Source organism: Pavona decussata, unplaced genomic scaffold (assembly GCF_977016875.1).
Source record: "Pavona decussata unplaced genomic scaffold, jaPavDecu1.1 SCAFFOLD_48, whole genome shotgun sequence".
Taxonomy (NCBI): Eukaryota; Metazoa; Cnidaria; class Anthozoa; order Scleractinia; family Agariciidae; genus Pavona; species Pavona decussata.
The window spans coordinates 4,909,103-4,932,908 of NW_028145470.1; the positions used below are offsets into that span (position 1 = coordinate 4,909,103).

At 38.4% G+C, this 23,806-nt stretch overlaps 1 protein-coding gene and 1 long non-coding RNA gene across 3 annotated transcripts in view; one reads left to right on the forward strand and one right to left on the reverse strand.

Moving 5' to 3' along the window:
* Positions 1 to 23,710, forward strand: LOC146481920 (protein phosphatase 1 regulatory subunit 21-like). 2 transcript variants are annotated; one of them, XR_014864361.1, is made up of 30 exons: positions 1 to 190; positions 1,519 to 1,587; positions 1,710 to 1,787; positions 2,498 to 2,566; positions 4,817 to 4,912; positions 5,594 to 5,664; positions 5,774 to 5,867; positions 6,140 to 6,198; positions 6,273 to 6,319; positions 6,854 to 6,901; positions 8,293 to 8,435; positions 8,572 to 8,631; positions 10,376 to 10,477; positions 10,918 to 11,006; positions 11,462 to 11,598; positions 12,618 to 12,710; positions 13,385 to 13,446; positions 13,585 to 13,650; positions 14,210 to 14,299; positions 14,667 to 14,735; positions 15,626 to 15,718; positions 16,201 to 16,302; positions 17,213 to 17,287; positions 17,949 to 18,032; positions 18,916 to 18,948; positions 19,332 to 19,406; positions 19,499 to 19,540; positions 19,695 to 19,793; positions 21,442 to 22,055; positions 22,090 to 23,710. XR_014864361.1 is itself a non-coding variant. In XM_085108007.1 (29 exons), exons 1-29 carry the CDS (start codon positions 128 to 130, stop codon positions 21,589 to 21,591), a joined length of 2,358 nt encoding a protein of 785 aa, XP_084964133.1. In that variant the 5' UTR covers positions 1 to 127; the 3' UTR covers positions 21,592 to 23,710. The 2 variants fall into 2 exon arrangements, 1 of the variants encoding a protein (XP_084964133.1); XM_085108007.1 differs by having other exon boundaries at positions 21,442 to 23,710.
* Positions 1 to 23,806, reverse strand: part of LOC146481914 (uncharacterized) — a 147,104-nt gene that overhangs the window by 72,660 nt on the left and 50,638 nt on the right. The gene's annotated exons all lie outside the window — the stretch shown is intronic.

A 23,806-nucleotide genomic window follows, 5' to 3' on the forward strand; every position in this document is an offset into this window, starting at 1 on the left:
CACGGAAGTCACGTGTCACTTAGCAAGAAGAAAAACAAGATGGCGGCCTGCAGGGCCAAATGACATCTGAAGGCTTCTGGAGTTTTTCCGGCTCTGATGTGGATCAGCTTCAATTCAAGAATCCAAGATGAGTGCAGACTCTCAAACACTGCAGGCAAAGTATCAGAAACTGGCTGCAGAATTTGCAAAGGTAAACATACTTGTAACTATCATGTTCTGTGAAGGGCTCAGCTTACAGCTGAGCTTGTATCTGCTATTTGCAGCGGGAAAATTAAAGTACAACAAGTTGGTAGGGTACGTTAGGAAGAGAAACATACCAGGCGAAGTAGAGTAGGTCATTAATAGGACAATTATCGTATATAGATCGGGATATTATAAGTAATGGTAATAGGACTGAGTGGAGTACAATTAGGGGGTATTAAATCAGGCTCGTAAGAAAAAATGTCTGAATAAAAGTCACTGGACCAGTTAGTTTACTCCATTTTTCTTTTCCAGTTGAAGCTGGACAGCTTACCTGGTCACAATTTTTTCATTGATTTTGATTGGTTATCATGTGCCATGTAGTGGAATTTCATTGGCTAGTGGCATTTGCTACTTGATTTTCATTGGTTCTTTAACTCTCCGATTTGACCTGTCCGATTACAAGCTTCTAGTAATCGGACAGGTCAAATCGGACAGTTTTGGAGTTACGTAGCAAAATTAAGCTATAAATATGGGCTGTTAAGAACCAATCATATTCAAGCATTTTGTTATTGACACAAATTTAGTGGTGTTATCTTATATAGATCGGGACATTATAAGTGGTTTTACACCAAGTACAGACCTATTGCACGATATGAAATGTTGCTGTTATTGGCGAAATGTTTGAACTGGATATTATTAGTTCAATCTTTTACATGAAGTTAGGTTTAAGAGAACTTTATTGGTGAGTCATTCTGTTACATACAAGTAAATCATTCAATAAACCACACGCTGCAAAAAAGAGTAACAAAACAGTTGCTCTAGATAGCGTTTTTCACTTAGGGTGGGGATGGGGGGGGGGGGGGGGGCTAACCTACCAACTCTCACGCATTATGCATGAGTCTCACGCCTGCAGACTAAAGACATCGATCTCATGCATCAAAGACAATTTCTCACGCCTGGCTCACAAATCCGGACAAGTCATTCTAAAAACAAATTTCATTTCATTTCAGATTTGTTATGTATCATTCCTTTGCTCTTTATAACAATCGCAAAAGCTTTTTAATGTCTACAATGTGTTCGAATCGTAAGTGTTCAAAAGTCGTCGAAATATCTTCGGACAGATTCGGCAACGTTCAGAAGTCTTCGGAAAATCTTCGGAAGTGGCTCGGACGTTTTCGTAAATCCAGGTCATGACAAGACAAAAATCTCACGTATTTGACTCAGAAAAAGTTGGCAGGTATAGGGGGGGGGGGGGGGGGTAGTTGGAGGTGACATTGGTGGGGTTAGGGAATGATGCTACATTTGTGATCAATATGATCCTTTTTCAATTCACAGCAAAGAGCCCAAAATACTGTCTTGAAGAAAGCTGTAATTGAAGAGCAAGAAAAAACAAAGACACTCCAGGTAAAAAAAATAATTTATAGCCAAATGTTAGGTACACTGCAAAGTATGGGAATTCTTTCTCGCTAAAAACCTCGCCATCCCTTTTCACATCATTTGATTCTATTTTTCATTGATTATTTCAGGAAACTGTGCGACAGAAAGATCAATCAATTAGAAAATATGAGCAGGAAATTGACAGTCTCCAGTTCAGAAATGACCAGGTGATGATTTAAGTTTTACCAATGGCTGTTTGCATGTGAGCTTAACCTGAATTGAAGTGTACTTTGAAAACCACTGGAGTGATAAAGTAGTTATTGTGTTGTCCAAGAAAATATCCATACCCCTCTCATAGAAAGATTCTTGTTTGGATCCCACCCCACCCATCTGGAAATTCCAATTAGCTTTAGACTAAATTTGGAAAACATCAAACATTTTGTATTTGGGGGTAATTTCCTTTATTACTGTAACATTATATTTGATTGAGTAGTGTAAGGAGATAATTATCAGATGTTGGTCACTCTAAGGGTGAAAGAATTAACCAGATACAAGGGAGTTGAAATAATATTCATTCATCACAAGCTCAACCTTACCAGAGAACCAATAGGCGATTTTCACAATGATGTTATTTAACTACAACTACCAGAAACCTCTTTGGTTCTCCTCTCTTATTTAAATTGTAATCCCAGCGAGGTGGAAATAAAAAATATCCCTCTTTGTAAGCGAAAACAGCAAACTGAAACATTCTGGTAGTTGTAGTAAATGACACCATAGTGAAAATGTTCTGTTGTCCTTGAATTTTGTTTGGGGAAGTGTATATTTTTATATAAATTTATGCAAAAAATGCCTTACATGTCCTACTTTTTGCACTTATCCAGGCCTACTTTGTATGCTAAAGGACAAATATTTGATTATTTGTATCATTTCTTTGCAGTTGTCAAAGAGAGTAGCTGTTTTACAAGAAGAGCTTGATGAAAATGATGGAAAAAATAGGAGAGGAAAGGTTAACGTCATGTTTATTTTTGTGGCTGACAACCCTGCCTGAACATTCTAACATTGCAGTATAACATTTGTTGGTTCAATAATTTTAGAATGTTTAGCTCCCCAGGTTAGATGATGTTTGACCAAAATTTTTGTTGGATGAATGTTAGAGTGATGTTAATTAACAATTATTCCATGAGCGCGCGTTGGATATGAGATGGTAAATAGCCAACGAGGCGCGAAGCGCCGAGTTGGCTATAACTAATCTCATATCCAACAAGCGCGAATGGAATAATTGTTTTATTAAATTCTCCGCGTTTGGACAATGCTGTTGAAGTTTACTGAATTTTCATATTTTAAGAAAAAATTTCTTTCAAATTTAAACGACCGGATGTTGAGGCAACCTCCGATCAAAGTGCGCGAAACCCAATGATCACATGACACGCGCAGCGCTTTGCAAACGGAGTTGAATGAAAAATCGAAAGCGCAGAAAATCGGACACAGTCGGACATCTAAAATTCAAGAAACGTTTAAATGTACGAATTATAACCTTTCTGAGACTAGCATTCAAGTGCTTTTGAAGTTCCAGCTCATCGAGAAGCGTAATAGTTGTGCACATTTGAGCAAATGTTCTGCTGTGTGGTGCCGAGCGAAGGAAGAGATCAGGGCAAGGACAGCTTTTTTCATGCTGAACTGAATTCCTCGCGGACGATTTAAAACACTTCAGGCAAGTCCAAGTGTACGAGGTACAACCTCACTGAGACAAGCATTCAGTGCAAGTTTTTAAACTTCAAGCTTATTTGAGAAGCGTAAGAGCTGTGCACATTAGTGCAAATGTTTTGCTGAGTGGTGCCGAGCCACGGAAACGAACATTATGGCCGCCGCTCGTACGGATTTCAAAGATTAACTTTTCCTGAAGTCCTCGTAAATTCGTAAAAACATAAAGGCTCTTCCTGAGAAATTTCTTCTATTGGCTTTAACCTCTTACCGCCAGGATTTGCAAGCCATCCTGAAATTTTTGAAGGTAACCGGTTGTTGTTATTGTTGTTGTTGTGTGATCTAAAAAATCGTAAAATCTTGCAATTTTGAAGGTTTTAAAGGAAACTTCAGAGATACGTACCATTAAATAGTGTCATACTTTGTGGCTTTTATTGTTATATTGAGATGGCATTGTTTGGTATTTCTTTCTTTTCCTTTTTTTTTTTCTACATTTTTCCGAAGAAACTTTTGCTTCCCACCGAAAAAAAAATTTAGCTTAGCGACAAATGGGGCTTTCGTTTTCCATAATAAGGTCAAACTATGGTATATGGGCTGATAACCAAGATTTAGTGAACCAATCAGAACGCTAGAAATGCAATATCCGAGGCTGAGAATTTAATAAATAAGGTTTAGCCACACATCCAATATTGCTATACAACAAAATGTGTTGTGTAGCAATATTGGATGCACTAATGTTGTACAACATTGTTGGGATATTTAACCATAAAAGAGGGCTGTCAAAAAAGAAAAAAAAAATGCACTGGTAGCCAGCAGCCAGTGATTTTGCCACCTAACAATTAACAGATCAACAGTAGTTTTCTATGGTCTACACTCTTATAGACCATAAAGTGATTTCATAAAATGTTCAAAACTCAAGTGGAACCCACACGCTGCAGACAAGTGGTTTCAGTGCCAAGTTTTGATCCAACTTTTGATTTATAAGATCCTGTGGGATCCTGCAGAATTCTTCATATCATACAGCTCCTACTGAACGTACTATACAAGATTCTATTTAAATACGATCCTATAATAAATATTTAAGGCCCTGTTCTTTAGCTTAGGAGGAGTATTTACTATCCCAACCCCCTTGATGAAATGTTAGTCCAGCACAGTATACCCAGCATAAAGTAACTAGGCATATTACTACTGCCTGCCATGGATAGGAAGCTAGTCCATCACAGGATACCCAGCATGAAGCAACTGGTCAGTAGGAGTATTACCACTCTCCCTTGGGTAGATGCTTGTATACGACAGGATACCCAGCATGACATGACTTGGAGTATTACCTCTCCTTGGATGGAGTGCTAGTCCATCACAGGATATCCAGGATGAAGCAACTAGAAGCATTACTACTATCCCTTGAATAGGATGCAAAACCACCATTGTGAGTCTGCTTACTATAATGACCAGGGCATATATCCGTGATATACCATTTCATGCCTATATTTATACAGTGGAAGAATCATGAGATAATTACGGTGGAAATCAATCCAAGTACTGTTTTGTGTTTTAGTCCAGAATTGATGGCGTGACAAGGCCAGATGATAATGATGTGAAAGATCAAGAACTTCAGATTAAAATTCAAGAAAATGAGAGACTACAGAGAGAGGTTTGTGGGCTTAAGATCTTTTTTCAAAGGTATGCCAGTAGCATTTTGTAAACATTGCAATCCTCCATAACTACCAAGGCTCTTGGCTTCATAAAATTGATCAGGTCCCGATTGTCCAGCAGATAAAATGTACTCCAACCAATGCATTTTATCCACTGGACAGCAAGTTATCCACTGGATAAAGTTATCCACTCTTTGAACAACTGGAACCATTACTGTAAGTGTCTATATTGTGTTTGCCATGTCCTATTTGTGGCTCTCATCTGTTAAATCTCTCAGCTTTTTTACGTTCAAACTTTCATGAAACAGTCACTTTTGGGAAATGTCTTTCCTTTTTGCAAAAAATTCCTTGTAAAAGACATGCTTTCAATGGCACAGTCATATCTTTGGTAAAATGTTGTTGAAATGGAAAAAAAAAAACATTACACAAATTATGCCTTGTGCACAAAATAAAAGGGGGGCAGTGGAGCAGAGTAAGGGAAAAACTGTTCACCTCCTTGGAATAATTATTGTTTTCACTGAAGTGATGGCCAAATTGAAAATAAAAAAATAAAAAAAAAATAAAAATGGAGGGCTATGTTTTTGGAATAAATCGTAGGCCACAGCCCCAATGCCAAAATAATATAAGGCCTAGCCCACAGCTCTTGAATTACTTTAGCTTGTTTTTTTCTTTCATTACAGCTATATGAAGCAACTCAAGAACACAAGGGAACAATACTTTCCCTTCAGGATAAACTAGAAACGTTAGAGAGGTGAAGATTTCCTTAAAATATGTAGCTAGTAACTAGATGGCCAATGATTATTAGTTAAATTTAATACCAGTCATATTTTGCTGCTTAACGTCATTTTTGTCTTGTTTAGAAATTCCACTGATCATCAGAAAGGATTGGATGAAGCTAATGAAAAACACAGAATGGTGGTTGATAAACTTCTCGAGGAAAGAGCCATGCTTGAGGTGTGTTTTGATTTCCTGTGAAAAATTATACTTGTGTCACCTGCAATGCACATTTATCACAGTTGTTAGTCTGGAGACTTCATGTTTGGCTTAAATCTTTTTTCTTTGGTTCATGTATTTTCGTCTGTTTTTTGACTTTCAGCAGTAGTACCAGTTTCATTGATAATGAGTTCACTGTAGGGTTTTTTGCATTTGCAAAATTCTTGGCCTCTCTTTATAAAGTTAGTGCACAGTAGTGTTAACAGGACATGCTATTTTCTTGATATCCCAAGGCTAAACTCCATAAGACAGAAGAAGAATTAAAAATAGCAAGTTTAAAGGCAGAGAAGAGGTGAGTACATCAATATTTTCAAGAATAACATTTTTCAACAAAGCTATTGACATTAAAGTAACATTTTTTTGCAGCCACCAACAGCTTAAGCTCTTGCACAAAGAAATGACATCTAGATATGGTAAGGGTGACTCATTTTATCAGTGCAGTTGAAGAGGCAGGCTAGTAGCTAATTAATATTTCTTCGGCTGTAATATTAAAGGTTAAGATATACATAAGCAAGTGAAAATAAATGATAAAAATGAACAACGTTTCGGTATCGTCATGACGCCATTATCAATTTCGGAGTGACTGAAATACCGTGACATTGCATATTCAGATATGATGTCAATTTTGGTGAACTATTTCTGACATTGACTCTATTTCAATCACTCCGAACTTGATAATGGTGTCGTGACGACACCAAAACATTGTTTTTATTGTTTATTTTCACTTGCTTAAATAATATTAAAAGTAAAAAAGGTAACATTTATGATTTTTGTTTCCTTTTATGCTTAAATGCCACTGCTTTTCTCTATGCAAGTGGCCTTGATCTTGGTAAAAAAAATATCCTTATGTTTTGTTTCTCTAGTTTTTTTTTTACAAAATTAGTTTATTTACAGATATTTGTCGTATTTGTGTTATAAACAAAACTTGTTGACATTTCCTCCTTCAGATGATGTCTCTAAGGTTGTGACAGAAAAGCTCCCATTTAATGATACAAGTAAGCATGTCTTCTTTTGTTGATAACTACTGTTAAAGTTGCTCTACAATGAGATTACAACAGGAAGCGTTGTGGAGCTGTTTGAATTTCTATCTTTTTCTACAATGTTACTTGCACTCTTGAAACCATATCGCCTTGCTATTTTCTTCCTTCTTGGGACAAGCAACATCCTTGCTAAATTAAAATAATTATACAGTGATGACTTTTCCTTGAACTTGCATGTGTCACTAACTCAACTATTCCAAGGACTATCTAGAATTATAGTTGTTTAATGAGTTACCGGGACAAAACTGGTTCTAGTCTCGATGTTGCTCTACAATGAGGCTACAACGGGAAGCATTGTGGAGTAGTTTGAATTTCTGTATTTTTCTACAATTAAACTTGCACTCAAACATATCACCTTGCTATTTTCTTCCTTCTTGGGACAAAGCAACATCTTTGCTTTATGTACATGATAATTTATTATACAGTGATGACTTTTCCCTGAGCTTGCATGTCTCACTTACTCGACTATCCCAGGGACTAGAATTATAGTTGTTTAAAGAGTTACCGAGACAAACCTGGTTCTTGAAGTGGCTCTACAATGAGGTCACAATGGGAAGCATTGCAGAGAAATTAAATTTCTGTCTTTTTCTGCAATGAATGTACCTTGCACTCAAACATATCACCTTGCTATTTTCTTCCTTCTTGGCTGGGGCGGATCTAAATTAAAACAGCTAACGTCAAATACTTGTAAAAATATTAAATAAATACAGTCAATCTTACATGCAAAAAGTTCATAACCAAGTTAAGCCTCTGCTGCTCAATAAAGCTAAACATTTTCTCCCTAAAAACAAATAAATTTTTTGTTCACTGTTAATGTGGCTCTTTCAGTTGGCTGGACAGTCTGCAAACAACTGAAAGGTGTCTAGACGAAATGTCACTTTTGGCATGATGCTTTCTTTCATCAGGCCAAAAGTGACATTTTGTCTAGATTTGCAGATTTACATGTTGTTATGTAGCTTTGTTATATTTTTATGAAAAAGAATGGCATTTTAATTTTAAAAAGTGAGATATTAAAACATGCTGACTTTACCTCAGAATAGCGGAAATCGCGTTTCCAAGGACTTGAAATTTCAAAATTTTACGGGGAAGGATGCCCCCAGACCCCCCTAATGGGCTGCCCCCTTTGGCGGCCTCCTTTTATTGAACCTCCTCTCCTAAAAACCTGGATCTGCGCCAGCTTGGGACAAAGGATCATCCTTGCTTCATATACATGATAATAATACAGTAATGACTTTTCCTTGTGCTTGCACTCTTCACTAAGTCTATACTATCCCAAGGATTAGGATAGTTGAGTTACAGGCTGGTACAAGACTGGTTCTAGTCTAATTCAATTTGTTGAATTTTAGGTATCAGAGAGTTGAACAAGCTCAATGTACCAGCACACGACAGAAGACACCAAGCTAAAGCAAAGGAAGTTATCTGTCAAGCGGTTGAACTGGTTCACGAGCTTGTGTCTGGGATGTCAAATTTCCACACCTACACAGAACAGGTTAAACAAAGATTGAAGTAATTTCCATGCTTGGGTTCTGTTTCATGGCTCAAGTTTACAAATATGCTTCAACACATCCAATCATTCTGAACAGATTACTTGTAAATGTTAATGATGTGTGAACTTTGTTTTATAGCGCCTGAAGACATTCTTTGTGGAATCCACGCAACAACAGATAAGTCCTGTTACACAGAAGGTGAGTTACAAGCAGACAGAACACATAATTATACTGATGATGTTATCATAGGTAAAGGTATCAAGTTGTCATCATCTTCATCACCCACAGTTGTCAGCATTTACATTTTACCCAGTCTCTGCAGCATGTCTAGAAACTATAATTTTATGCATCTTGCTATCCCCTGGATGGGATGCAAGTCCTTTACAGCATTTCACCATTATAATTCTACTGTATTTCCGAGATTAAGCACCCAAGCTTGATTCCCTCTCCTACCCCCTGGTGTTTGTTTCTGATTGTGGTGTTTTAGCATGTGGATTAAGATTCAAATTTAACTTTGATTCCTTGTGATGAAGATGGATGTACTTGAAGTTTTATAAGTATCACGAAGTGTCTCTAAGAATCTGTCACTTAAATAGTCAAACACTACCCCTCCCCACCCCCCCCCCTGTCTATATGCATCTTACTATCCCCTGGATGGGATGCAAGTCCTTTATGTACAACATTTCACCATATTACTACTGTATTTCTTTTACCGAGTGCCCAAGTTTGATGTAACCCCCCCCCCCCCATCCCCCCCCGTTGAATAAATGCGCTCTTGGTGTCTTGAAACTGAAATAACCATTCTCCCATCAGATGTTAGAAATAATGATTAGCGCCTGAGTCAAGAGGAGAATACGGGAGTTTACTTCAGATTAATTTACCTCACATTTCCTGTCATGAACAAAATTAAGAATTGGTTTATGCTTAACGTGCGTATATCGAGTTATGGATGCACGCGGGAAGTTTGGAGAGTACGAGAGAAGCGTAAGACTTAGCCGAGAGCAACTCTAGCTTCTTGAGTGCTCTCGAAACTTCCCAAGTGCATCCGTAACTCGATATACGCACTGCTAAAAGCATGAACCAATTCTTTTATAACGTAGTGAAAATAAAGTAAATGATTCCTGGAAAACAGGTTTTGTTCCTGATCAATTACAAAATTCTCTAAATGTGCTGTACAAAAACACAAAGGTGAAAGTGATTTCTCATATCGGTTTAATCTTAGCGTTTCATTAAACTTCGACAAGCTCTTATAAATATACATTTTTTGTGGTGTTGTCTCTCTGTAAAAAGCTTTTTATAACATAGCACGCGCATGCTTCCCCCATCTGACTTGCACACGCCATCGAATGGACGCACGGCCGTGCGTATGTTGAGGAATGTACCATGATGACGCCAATAGGAATTAGATAGGGAAGCACGCGCACTATGTTATAAAAATATATTGTCCAAAATTCCAGCCAGTTTGTAGATGCTGGAAAAGTAATAATGCCAACTTGAAATAGGCCCTCAGGTCACTAGTTTGAGCAAACACCTTATTGGATTTCCCTAATGGGTCTCCAACACCCATTTCTTCATATGAGCAGAGAGAGAGAGGGGGTGATAAAGTTTCTTGTCTTAGGAAACAGTACAATGGCAGAGAACAAACTTGAAGTAATGACCTTCAAATGCTTGGAATAAGGCCCTAAGCAATCCTTGATCTGATATCAAATTCTCCCTTTGATTCACAAGCATATACAAGGCAAATTGGAATGAGAAACCAGCAGTTTATCAGAAGTCACATGTGGTTTTATTCCAGGCACCCCTTAACCTTTAAATATGCAAACAAAGTTATTAAACCAAGTTTGTAACCAAGCTATACTTAAGGATAAAAGTGTCTGATAAGTGTTTTAGACTTGTTTTTCTAACAAGTTCACCTGGTGCTCTCTTTTTTGTTCCATTTTAGTTTTGTGAATACCTTCATGAGAATGCCACTGTGCTCAGAGCTGTGGATCAGGCTTTTAGTTCTTTCTATAACAGCATCAAAACAGATTTTTTAATATCAATGGTGAGAGGAGAAAATAGCTAATTAAAATTTTTGTTTAGATGGTAAATTATAGTCATCACTATTCAGAAAGATAACAGAACCTGGCGTATGTCATCAATCTGTAATCATAATGATCAAATTAGCACCTTCTGTCTGATAAGCTGCTCCCTTTAAAGGATATTTGTAAGTAAGCGCACCCTCAATGACAAGGAAGCTTCTCAAAAGTGCCCCTATACTAAAAATTGCATAAACTGAAAGTGTTCTTTCATTAAAGGTGGTGTCATTAAAAATATGGACAAAAATGATTACTCTTAAAATACTATTGTTATTGATACCTTGAGGGGACCACATAGAAATAGTTGTTGTATTCATTCTGGGGGCAAAAAAGAACCATACTATGTTTGTCTTATACAAAAAATGTCTTTCATTTTTCTTATTTATACTTGTATTTATTTTTTTAGGAAACTATTCCTGGTTTTCATGATTTTTCAGAAGCATTTCACAGATATAACAACTACTTGAAGAAGCTGCTACCCTACTATGTATTAAGGTAAGAGTTGATGTGACTCAATTTATTTTGTGTGACTTTTAACTGTAAAATATAATTCTATACAACAAAGAATTGAAAAACTGTCAAATACTAGTGAAATGTAAGTGGCTAGTCTGGCGCGGCATTTCATCTCAGCCAAGAGACTTTTCAGAGAATCCTTCTGTGATAGAGGGCCAGAGTGCTAACACCTTGAATTTGCAAGTGGGACTTTGGGTGTGATGCTCAATGAGTTTGCCTATAAGTTCTGAAGGTCTCTGAAGAGTCTCTTAGCCAAGACAAAATGCCACGTCAGACTAGCAACGAACATTTCACAAGTATTTGAAAATATAAATCAAATGAAAAAACTTCATAATTTAGAATTAACCTGAAAATAATAATCATTATTCATCCGTTATGGTTATGATACATGATAAACCATCTCACAACTGAACATACATTGTATTTTTTACTACCAGCACCAGTGAAGAATGCAAAGCTTCAACTTGTTCCAGTACTCTTGAGGCCTACAACAAAGCTCTACTGCAGTCACTTTCAAAGCTGATCACGATTTTTAACAAGATTGACAGTCATATCAGAGTCCTGGCCTCAGCAAGTAAGTTAAATTAACAAGGAAGGTTCACTTAAATACTGTCTTGTTTCATTTCTAATGCCTTCTCATTTCTATCTGTTAAAGCAAGGGATACTTTAGGTGATGGTGAAGTGCAATAAAATGAGTGAAACAAATTTGGTCTGTTGAAATTAAATCGTGACAGACACAGTATATTGAGCAACTTCTTGAGACCAGTTGGAGTTGTCCTCTCCATAAGGGTTTGTTTCTTTCCACTTGACTGTTTAGTGGACCAAATCTCTGTCTCTTACATGTAGATCTATCTTTATAGCATCAAGCAACAAGAAGTATTGCAGCTTCTCCTTTGCGTGGGAGGCTAGTTCACTTTGAGAGTGTCATCCCTTAGCATTGCATTTTCAAGGACCCATTGATAGTCTTTTTATGAGCTAAGAGGCCTGCCTGGACAGACTGGTAGCTAAGTACTGTAGCTTCTACAGCAAGAAGTAACTGGAAGTGTTGTAACTCCCCACACCACCCCTACATAGGATTCTAATCCCATTCAGGATCACCCCCTCTCCCCCACAACAGTGTGTTTTTGCAAGGATCCATTTATCATCCCCTTATGAGTAAGGGGCAAATCTAGCCAGGCTGTTTCTTAACTCAAGTTCTGTAGGAAGACATGACTGACATACTAGTCTGCTTGTTTACTTAAGAACAGTGATCAACCTTTGGGAGATTTGCAAAACCTGTAATCTGTTTTCTTAGTGAGACAAACTGAAACAGGACATGTTGCTCCACATTGTCGTTCTCCCTCCAAGTGATTGATTATTGGTACACACTTACACTGGCACAACCTTACACTGGATCAGCATCTCATTCTGGGTTGAGTACATGAAGCTAGCTATTCTGTTGTCAATCATGCCACAGGGATAAGGGATGTGTGTGAAAGGGAGGTGCCAATCTTAAAGACCATGAAAACTCTTCACCCCATTAAGCGCATATTGAGCTTGAATCAACATGGTTTCTGTATTGTAAAGAGGAGACATTTCTTTTTTATCATTCAGGTTCAGGGTCTGGTGGAATTTTATCAGCAAACTACAACACCTCTTTTATGCTTCTTAATACTTCTGCACAGGAACTCCATGAATGTGTTAAAGGTAATGTATAATCTAAATGAATGAATGATTTACCTAAAGGGGGTCCCTGTTTTTGTATGTTCAAGTTTGGAAGAAGGTATGTCATTGGACAAGTCATTCAGTTCTTTGAGACACACATGCTTCTCAATACCTTTACTTTGCAATTTGTCCACAAGTTCAAAATGTACATTGTATCACCACTTTGTATGCCATAATAAACAATATCACATAAAGGGTCTGGAGTGCTTTCTTTTGAATGGTTGCAGTTCAGGATTCATCCACAAAATCAAATGTTACAATGACATGGTACAGTGTAATAAACAACGCCACAACAAAGTACTGCTCCATAGCTTTCATTTGAATGGTCACACTTTAGGATTTCTACCACAGGCTAAAAAACTAGAATCACCTTGTACAGCATATTAAATAGCATCACAGGAAAGTACTGCTCAGATGCTTTCATTTGAATGTTCACACTTTAGGATTTCTACCACAGACTAAAAAATTAGAGTCACTTAAGTTGTACAGCATAATAAATAGCACCACAGGAAAGTACTGCTCTGTAGCTTTCATTTGAATGGTCACACTTTAGGATTTCATCCATAGACTCAAAAGTTAGAACTACATAACAATACATGACAAGGCTCAACGCCAAGATGGAAAGAGGTTATAATGTACTTTGTTTGCCTTTGCAGTGCTATCAACACATTTCCAGTCCAAAGTATCCTTGGAACACCAGCTACCTACAGCCACACAGGTAAAATAGCAGCCATGACCATTCTAAGTGTAATATATTGATAACTTGAGAGTCTGTTTTATTGTGCATCAAACCAAGAAGGGTGATGAAAAATGGAATATGTGTTAAAATACGACCTGTTGTTATTTGTTGTTACAGACTTTGAAAAGTACAGATGAGTGCATCGTGTCCTCTTTAGTTTCCCTGGTGACAGCTACTGCTAAGGTAAGTCATTTGTTTGTTATCTTCTGCTGCGGGGAGGGGTGGCAGGGTGTGGAGAAACTGTGAGTCAAGGTGGTGGAAACTCACAGAAATATGGCATTGTGAAATGACAGTTATTGAAGGGCTGAGAGCATATTAACCAACCGAAATGCCTTTCCGATTGTTTTTCGTTGTTTTAGCTCAGATTCACTGGAATTTTTGCATGTGGCCTTGAATTCCTTCAGGAAACTTTGCTCCAATGTTATATCCTCTCTTTTGCACTTCATTTGCAACAAAGACCTATGATTATGGGCAAGATTTCCGTTTTTATGACAAAAGGAAGCACAAAGCAGCAGCAACGTCTCCTGAAGGAATTCAAGGTCACATGCAAAACTCTGGTGAATCTGAGCTAAAACAACAAAAAGCGAGGTGCACTGCAGGGTATCCCCAAGAATTTCAAAGTGATTTAAACTTCCAAGATCCCCGAAGTTTGTCAATCTTAACATAGGAAGGTCATTAAATTTAAACTTGCTACCACTTCAGCAAACACCAGCCACATACTATTGTCTCTTTTAACTCTCAGATAGGAAAGTTCATGAGCAGTAACCTGAATTTCTTCTCAACCAAATCTGGTAACAGAACAAGAGGCCTTACGACTGCAGCTGACAGTGAGGTGTGTTTAAAGTTTGTTCTTACTTTCCTTAGTCCTTTAAACCCCAATAGTGACCATGATCTAATTTCTCACTACGATATTGCTAAATGTATGAGTCACAAGGATAATGAAAATGAGATAGAACAACAACACTATGCACATTTTATAGAACAGCAGTGCACTAGCCTTGACAAAAGAAACAACACAATACATGTTTACTTGTATGGGGCATCGACCAATTACGTCAAAAGTTGACACACAGAGGAAATTGGACTAGAAAAAAAGAAGGAAAAAGTCATATGAGCTCTACTGCACCAACTATTCTTTCCATAATTATGACTGGAATCAATGCAATGAAAACTTTTTTCAACATTAATTCTTTTCTTAGATGACGTCATCTCCAGTAGTTGTGGAGTTCAGACACCATGCAGCTGACTACATCACAAAGCTTATGAGAGTAAGTAACAGAATCAAAGGTCAAAATTTGACCATATGACAATTTAGTTCAAGTTTGCTCACAAAAAAGAGTGTTAGCATTTCAAGAATGCCCTCAAGAAGAGCTTTTATTTGACTGAAAATAGGCAAGGGGTTAGTTTCTAAAGAACTGTGGTGTTGCATCAGTTGGGGCGTGGAATCAAATATTTGGTTTTATCAAATAAGTTTATGAGATAATTTGCCCACCGCAAAGTAGATTAAAGAGCTGACGTTTTGAGCATTAGCCCTTCGTAAGAGTGAAGGACTAATGCTTGAAACATCAGCTCGCAAATCTTTTTACAGTCATCAAATTAACTTATCGACTCAGGTGATAAACCAAATATTTTGTTTGGGTTGTCGCAATTGAAGGAGTGCATGGAATAAGCCGCTAAGTGACTTTTGATTCAAAGTCAAATTTTCTTTTTTTCACAAGTGAATAAAAGGCCATTTGGAAGGAGAATCTAGCAATTTATCAGAAGTCACTTAGAGCAAATTCCAGGCAGCCTTTAAATAAAACATTTCATCCACTGACTCAATCCACAGATAGAAGAGCTTTACCGCTTGCATGTTACCCACATGAAGATTCACGAAAGTTGACGGAAATGAGGTGCAAAAGCTAAACAAAAAACATTTCAGTTTTCAATAGTCTTAAACCAATTTTAGTAAAATTTCAAGTCATTTTCCTGGTGAACCCTACCAGGCTGTGTCTGTGTTTTTTTCTTTTTCCTTCTTTTTTTTTTTGGGGGGGGGGGGGAGGAGGTGGGGGCGAAATGGGATTTATAGTGGTAGGGATTTAGAGGATGGCGTCCTTGCTCTATTGAGTAGATATTCATATTTTTATTTTATTGTCATTATCTTTTTTGTATCCTTCAGCCCTGCCCAGAATCTGTACCTTACAAAGTAGCTCTTTATAATCACAAGATCCTGGTGAGCTCAACAGAGAGCAAAGATTCGTTAGAACAACAGGTAAGATTGCCAGTAGCTTTCATTTGAATGGTCCACACATTAGGATTTCTCCCACAGAATCAATGGTAAGAACTACCTTGAACAGCATAGCAAACAGCACCACAGGAAAGCACTGCTTTCATTTGAATGGTCACTCAAACTTCAGAATTTATACCACAGACTCAAAAGTTAGAACCACTCCTTACAGCATAATAAACAGCACCACAGGAAAGTACTGCTCAGTAGCTTTGATTTGAATGGTCACACTTTAGGATTTCATTCACAGACTCAAAAGTTAGAATCACCTTGTACAGCATAATAAACAGCACCACAGGAAAGTACTGCTCAATAGCATTCATTCGAATGGTCACACTTTAAGATTCATCCACAGACTCGAAAGAATTTTGATACAGCTGTATGAACTGTTGTTTGAAGGGACACAAGAGGGAAACTGTTCATTATTTGGGGGTGACAGGTTACTTGCTTTATCTTTTCTTAAACAGATTTCTGTGACTCATGAAAAGATATCTAAGCTTGAGCAGGCCAAGGAACATTGGATGCTGGAATCTCAACTTTTACAAGTGAAATATGAAAAAGAAGTGCAGGTTTGTTAAGTGATTCTTACAGCGTTTTCAGGGCTGTTGTCTTAGTAAAATTTCAAGGAGCCCACAGGGCCAAGAACTGCATGAGAAGTTAGGAGCCCAACCTTTGAAATGTTAGGTGCTGTTGCAAAAAATTTAGGTGCCCAGAGCAATTTTTTGGGTGCCCTATGCTACTGGGCTTCTGCTAAGCAATAGTCGCGGTTTTAAGCAAACATTTCGTTAAGCAGACATCAAGGCTGCTGCCTTACAGGAGCCAGGTAGCCTGTGGTGCCCAAGAAAATGCTCTTAGCGGCTAAATTTTTTTGCAGTAGCACTTAAGGACGGTGCCTACTAATGCCGAAATATTTTTGTGCGGTTTATGACTATACGGGAAAAGCAGATCTTAGCAAGGCCTATTGGAATTCAAAATGAAAATTGGGGGTAACGACGCATTTTTCAGAGATACTTTAGCAGTAATATCTCTAAAAAACGCCAAAATATAAAGCAATGTATGGGATTTTTTCCTAAATTGAAGCTTAATTATCTTTGAAAAATGCATGGTTACCCCCAATTTTCTTTTGAGGTACCAAAAGCATTTGGTAAGTTCTGCTTTCTCCGTATAGTTTTAAACCGCGCAAAAATATTCCTGTGTTAGAAGGCACCACCCATAGGAAACCCGAGTATCTCGCGATGCGCAGAACGTGTGCGCAGTAATAATAGTAGGCACCGTCCTTAACACTTCACATGTTGGGCTCCTAACTTCTCAGCTTTTGGTCCTTGTGGGTTCCTTGAAATTTTTCTTGGGCAACAGCCTTGGACATTGTCAATGTAGACATTTGGTTACTTCCTTGAAGAACAGGCCCTTTTCTAGAGAACGTAATGTTGGCCGTGTGTGCGATGATGGGTTATAGCTTATTTTCGTTATTCTTTTCAGAAAGTGCAAGCTCTGCAGCTAGAGCTAAATAAACTCTTGGAAGCCAAGAGCGCTACCTTTACAGATGGAATCGTGGTAAGGTGAATTTCATTGTATGGAAAAAATGTAAATATGTAGCTAGGGCCTACAGTTTCACCGCACCTTTTCCGGTGAAGCTGTACAGCTGGACAGTCTTCTTTTCGTGCTTCTCTTTTTTGCTAATATCAAAGAACAAATTCTTCTCTCTTGTCCTCATACTTTTCTTATAAGAGTACTGGGGAGACGTTATTAGAATATCAAGAAAATTCACCTTGGGTGATCATATCCTTAATTCTCATGACCTCAGGTGGTGAATAAGCGTTGATTTTACAAGGAGAAATTTGATGCTGATCAATTCTGGGTATAAGAGTTAGAGTAGTTTTGAGTTTCTCCACAAAGACAGCATGGACTTTTGGTTTTGTTTCAACATTTTCTGGAAAGGAAGGTTGTTTAGAACCCTAACAATTACGGAGCTCTCCGTTGAAACAATCTGCCACCCAAAACGAGAGCTATCAATTCTATGACGTCAATGACGTCAGCCTCCTTCACGTTATGTGACTAGTCACGCAACTTCTCTTCGCTTAGGAAAGCATTTCGTGACAACGCAATTAAAGGTTAATTGCGAAGGAAACTGCAATGTCGTCAGATGCAGAGTTTTAGCCTGTATTTTATAGTAGGATTTTATTTTGACGTATGTTAAATACCTCTTTGTTCCCAGTCTATCTCAGACGACTCAGGTTCTACGTCATCACGTTCGTCTGTGACGTCACACACCTATGAAGTCCCTACTCCACCCTCTGACGTAAGTACTAGACTTTTACCCCCCCCCTCCCCACCCCCGCTTTTGGTTTGCTTGCAAAATGATGGATACCTCAGTCTGTAGAAGCCAGCTTAGTTACGGAGCTAGAATTCGCGGGTTTGAATCCCGCCGTCGCGGGACAAACCCTTTCGGTTTGTGAATAACTAGGATGGAGACGACAGTTAGACCATCGTGTGACTCGGTTGGCCACGTAGAAATGACGGACCCTTCTCCAGAGAAACACTGAGGATTTAGCGAGCCCTGGTTGTGACATTGGGTATGTCTATTCTCAACAGTCGATTGTCGCCGCCGATTTCTGGTTTTTAACGGAATGCATAAGCAGGTAACCGAGGCAGTGAAACAAGCGTTTCCGTGCCATGCGTTTTTTAGAAGGGCGCGCGCGCTGTGACGAAAGCAAAACATTGGGAGGAGGGGGGTTGAAAAGGTTACAACGTTCTTGTACAGGTAGAGTTTAGTGGTAATTGAAGAGTCCGGTGAATAAGATACAAAGAGACAAAGACTAGAAAAACACTAAGAACAACAAGGCAACAGTCGTCTAAGCTCCGAACTGAAGAGCTTAGACAAGACTGCAAGCAGTTCTTTCCTTGATTTGTTGAGAAGGCAAGATGATGGTGGGAGTAAACGAGGAAATAACAATTTCGGCCAGGGGATGGCCTCTTACACAGACGCTCTTTGGGCTCGTCTCGCATTCCTCCCGCACGAGAGGAATGAATGCGTGACGAGCTCAAAGAACGTCTGCGTAGGAGGCTAGCCGGCCAGGGGAGAACTGGAAAAAGACCAGAACAGTGTGCCTTAACAGAACACATTAATTTTTATCCGGGTTTGTCTTTAGGCTTTACCCTTATTATTTTCTTTTTCGATTCAGCTTGGGGCAGTTTCGTCACTCAAACAGGATGAGGTAGGATCTTCGTTATTTTGTTGTTTTATTTTTGAAGTTTTTGTTTTGGTAGAAAAAGCAGGATGTTCACAGTTGTTCACTGATTTCACTTTTAACTAATGGTAGAGCACAATAAATGGAAAAAACGTATTTGTCAAAGCGATTGACAGTCTAAATTATTAGCCAATTAATTATCAGGTTGGTTGATTGATTGATATATTGATTGATTGATTGATTGATTGATTGATTGATTGACTTTCAGTCAGATTTGCTGGATGACTGATCGATCATTTGTTCGATTGATTGGTTGAAAAGTTGGTTTATCGTTCAACTGATTGACAGTATGTGATTGACTGAATGGTGATTGGCAGTTTATGTCATTTGATTGTTTCTTGTCGTTTCAGGGAGCGGAGGAAGTCGCACGAGAAGCTTTGATCAAAACTCATTTTACACAAAGAATAGCTGAACTAACATCACAGGTGATACGCTGTAAAACTACATGTAACATGTGAGAGATTTTTCATTCAATTTTGTGCAAATCCAATCATGTTTCCTTGCCATTTGTCTTCAGGTTCAATTTACTGAGAGTAAGACAGCATCCATCAACGCGGAGGTAAATAGTTCTCTCATCCAGATTTCTTTCTTAACCCAAAACAGACCTACCATGGAATTTTCGTACGCGGCAAAGTCTCTCTCTCCACTGTATGGAGAAAATAAATACTAAACACCGTTGGGGTTTTAACTATTATCCTCTCATTTTCAATCAGTGTCGCGCTTTGTACCGTCGAATGAAACAAACCGAGAAGACGAAACAAGAGCTGGCGAAAAGCCTCAAGACTGCCACCACCAAAGTCAGTCAACTTGAGGTGAGTTTATAAGTGGTACAAAACCAACCTCTTGTAAGCAGAACAATGTCAATGCGCCGTATGTAGTGAAAATGCACCTAGCTACTTTAAGCTAATTTACAGACACTTGACTCAAAACTTTGGATTGAACATAAGAGTCTGCTTCTGGGAGTTTGAACAAACTTGAAGTACCTGATGGCTTGATAGGGTGCGACATTGATACCTTATTTATCAGCCCAAATCAGTGTTGCGGAGTTTTGAGGCGGTTTGTAAATTCTAACATCGCGACAAATTACTTTAATAGAGCGGTTTCCAATTGAGTGTCGTAAAACTAAAACCAAAGTAATTGTGCTGGCCAGTCGCAGCAGATGTAAACAACACAACGAGCCAATCAGAATTCGAAGCAAATACATGTAACCGGCGCCTAGCGCGGGAAAACGCGTGCGGCGAAAGCACGATTGGTTTTGGTTTGGATATTCATTGGTTGAGAAAGTGGCGCGAGTTTTGTTAACCAGTCACAGAGCGCAGTAATGCAAAACCAAAGTAAACGCGAAATTACCCGACACTCATTTGAAAACCGCTCTATAATACATGTAAATTGAGAACTTGAAATCGAAAAAAGCGTATTTTTTACGAAAACCTCTGGAAATCCTCTTTTTTTTTTAGAGGTCCTCCGATCCTTAGATCACTCAAAATATCATTCATGTTAACATTAGCGTTTGAAAGTTCTTCTTGGTCTTCAAGGTAGCAAACGACAATTTTCTGGGCTTCGTCTCTTCTGTGTTTTCTGCTAAAGGTTATACTAGCTCCTACGGAAGTATCATAGGGTTTTTGATATCTTTTGTTAAAAATGATGAAATAAGACCTTCAATCACTTGCCAAATAATTCTAGAATGACGAGAGGAACGAAAGCAACTCAATTCTTGAAAGAAACAACTTGTGATCTGTTCTAGCGCATTTTGGAAACAAAAATGCGAGAACTTGAAAAACATTAGCCTAATATTTTTCAAGCTTCAATCGAAACGGGCCTACCCTGTCTCTGGCCAGAGGCACTAATTGACAGTTTTATTGTACTGGGGTGATAATTTTTAACAAACTTGACAATTATTTTGTTGTTTCTGCTGACAGTCGAACATTTTTGGGTTTTGAAATGACAGCAAATTTTCGTGATACTTCCCCTTTAAAGGGACTATGTCACCCCAGTCGCATGCGCGTGTTGATGAGAAGCACTTTGTATTCGTTGGCCCAACTTTTTCAAATACCGTCGTCTACGGAAAGTTAGCTGAATTTTTTGTTTACAAACGTTTTTAAGTAATTTCAGAAGCTGTTTGTTGCCATATTTTTTAAAGCTTTTCCAATGGTGGGAAAGCAAAAATCCTTCGACGAGTTGTATGCAAATTAATCTCAACCAAACTCTACTGCGCATTTGCCCCAGCTGACATAGTCCCTTTAAAATGGCCGCCCCCCTTAGCAATGAGAGGTGTAGGGCAGGAAGAAGTTTAAAAAAAAGAGATTTTTTAGTAGTAAAATCGTAGGGCCACAGTCAGTTTGATGTCCTCTAAGGCGATGTCTTCGCCTTACCCAGTGAACATCGCAAGATAACGACCTTTCCCCTCCCTGATAACGCCAGTTGCATCGCGCGCTAACAGTTTTTCCCGCACTTTTCTAGGACGAGGCAGAGACGATCAAACGAAGCTACGAAACGCAATTGTCAATGATGAGCGATCACTTATGCGGAATGAACGAGAAGCTGACGTCACAGCAGGATGAAATCGAGGCTCTGAAGAGCGGAAAGACGAAGAAAGGAAAGCAACGGTGACGATGACGTTGTAAATAATGAAATAGGCAATGATTAATATCGCGCCCAGATCTCCCATTTCCAAAAGTGCAGCGAGATCTGGATACGAGATTAGACAATGAATGATATGAATAAGATTACTAAGGCAAAGTATGACTTTGAGTTTATATGACTGGCATTGCAATTAAAAACAAATAGACGACAGACAAGCTCTCAGTTCAGGCGAGAAGCCAAAATCAGCACACACTGGAGCCCTCATGACGCGCTCTGGCAAAATGAACACTTGACCTAGAATTTGCATCGACCTTTTCCCACGCGGGAGTATTTGGTTTCGCCCTTGCTCGACTTTCCATAATAGAAAATAGGGACTACGTTTAATCTTGAGAACATTTTAATACCAGTTGCTACCGCCACACATTATTAGATTAAATATAGGTAAGTTTTTCCTTTGATAACTTTATACTGGGATCCCACACCGATCACTTGTCTGGGAGTAACAATTCGTGCGGAATTCTCTAGCCAACCACCTTGCTCAATAACTTTCATTTGAATCAAATACATTACGGTTTTAACAACAAATTCGGATGTCAGGACCACCGTATAAAGCACTGTAAACAGCACGATAGGAGATAACTGCACAATAGCCTTTATCGTTATGGTCACACTTTGGGATTCATCCACAGACACAACAGTTAAAACCTCTTGTACAGCATATAAGAAAGTACTCCTCAAATGCTTTCATCTGAATGGTCATACTTTTGCCTAGTTCCTAGGCCTCTCTCTGTCTTTCGTCTCGGTCAGTCCGAATTGACCGTGAACATGGCTCCTGCCGTGAAGGCCTGGGAGAAAGCCGCACAGGAAACCCCATTTCCAAATTGTGCAGCACTATGAAGTATGACTTGAGGATTTTACTTGGAGTCAAAAGTTGAATCATCATTAAACTGTTGTCTGGCTCCGAGAGAGACTCAAGAGTGTATGAAAGCTTTGACTCAACATGCTTCTGTTTATTCGTTCCAAACCAATTGTTGGCACTTTTTCATCAATCCAACGCAACATTGAATTTTTTATAGAAAATATTTTCGTAATTATTAAGAGGAAGCTTAGTTAAAGAGATAAACGTAAACAAGCAAATGAAACAAAAACCCTAAACGTTCTTCAGTTGCAGTCGAGCTTGTAAAATTCATATCTGGATACATTTCCTCATCCTCTTTGTGTCTGTGAAGTACTATTTCCGTGTGTTAAGAAATTAGTGTGTTACTCGGCAGTCACCTTTGCTTTTGTTCACGGTAGCAGATGCCATCTTGGAAAAGTACACCGAACGAAATATTGCAGAATTGTCTTAATGTATCGGCCAAAACTGTAGTTAAAAACTTAAATAAGAAACACTTAGGTCCAGACGTCAGCATCACCTTGGTTCCCGAATCTACGATCCTCTCGATCAGCGTACATGAAACTAATTTCTTAACACACGGACGTAGCAGTGCCTCTTTCTCTTTCAATCAGCTCTGCCATTGTTTCCTGTTTGAGACGGTGCCTACTAATTCTAAGGTATTCTTGCGCCGTTTATGAATATGCAGGAAGGCTGATCTTAGCAAGTGTTATTGAAATCCGAAAAGAAAATTGGCGGTAACCACGCATGTTTCAAAGAAAATTAATCAACAATATTTGTAAAAAGCGCTAAAATACATAACAATGTATGGAATTTTTCTCCAATTTTTTAACTTAATTATCCCTGAAAAATGCGTGGTTAACCCCAATTTTCTTTTCGGATTTCGGTAACACTTGCTAAGATTTTCTTTTCCCGCATATTTATAATCCGCTCAAAAAAATACCTTTGAATTAGTAGGCACCGTCCTTAAGAAATCAGAGCCTCTCGGACCATTACGAGATGCGCAGAACGTATGTGCAGTAGCCAAAGCAGCCACCGTCCTTTAGATTGTATTGTTGAAATATATGAAGCCTCTTGCTAAGAAATTCCTCTTGACTGTAAATAGGAGATTTCCGGAATCCGACCCCAGTAATTGACTGACTTCTTGGCACGTGAAAAAATATCTTTTGCTACCAGCTAATGACTTATATAAATTAAATTTTAATTTTATCATCTTATGGTCATCAATAAAATTTATGTTAATTAACATTATTTTGCGTAACATAATTTGAACCACACTCTCATTTTCAAACTGATAAATCCTTTATTATGTATTCTTGATTCCATGGCGCGTTACCAAAGTCCACT

Bases quoted from the DNA above. Each gene is read 5' to 3' on its own strand.
- LOC146481920 (XM_085108007.1), top strand. From the start codon at position 128: ATGAGTGCAGACTCTCAAACACTGCAGGCAAAGTATCAGAAACTGGCT. The intron at 11,599-12,617 runs GTAAGTTAAATT...TTTATCATTCAG, and splicing joins CAGAGTCCTGGCCTCAGCAA to GTTCAGGGTCTGGTGGAATT. The intron at 19,407-19,498 runs GTGATACGCTGT...ATTTGTCTTCAG, and splicing joins TAGCTGAACTAACATCACAG to GTTCAATTTACTGAGAGTAA.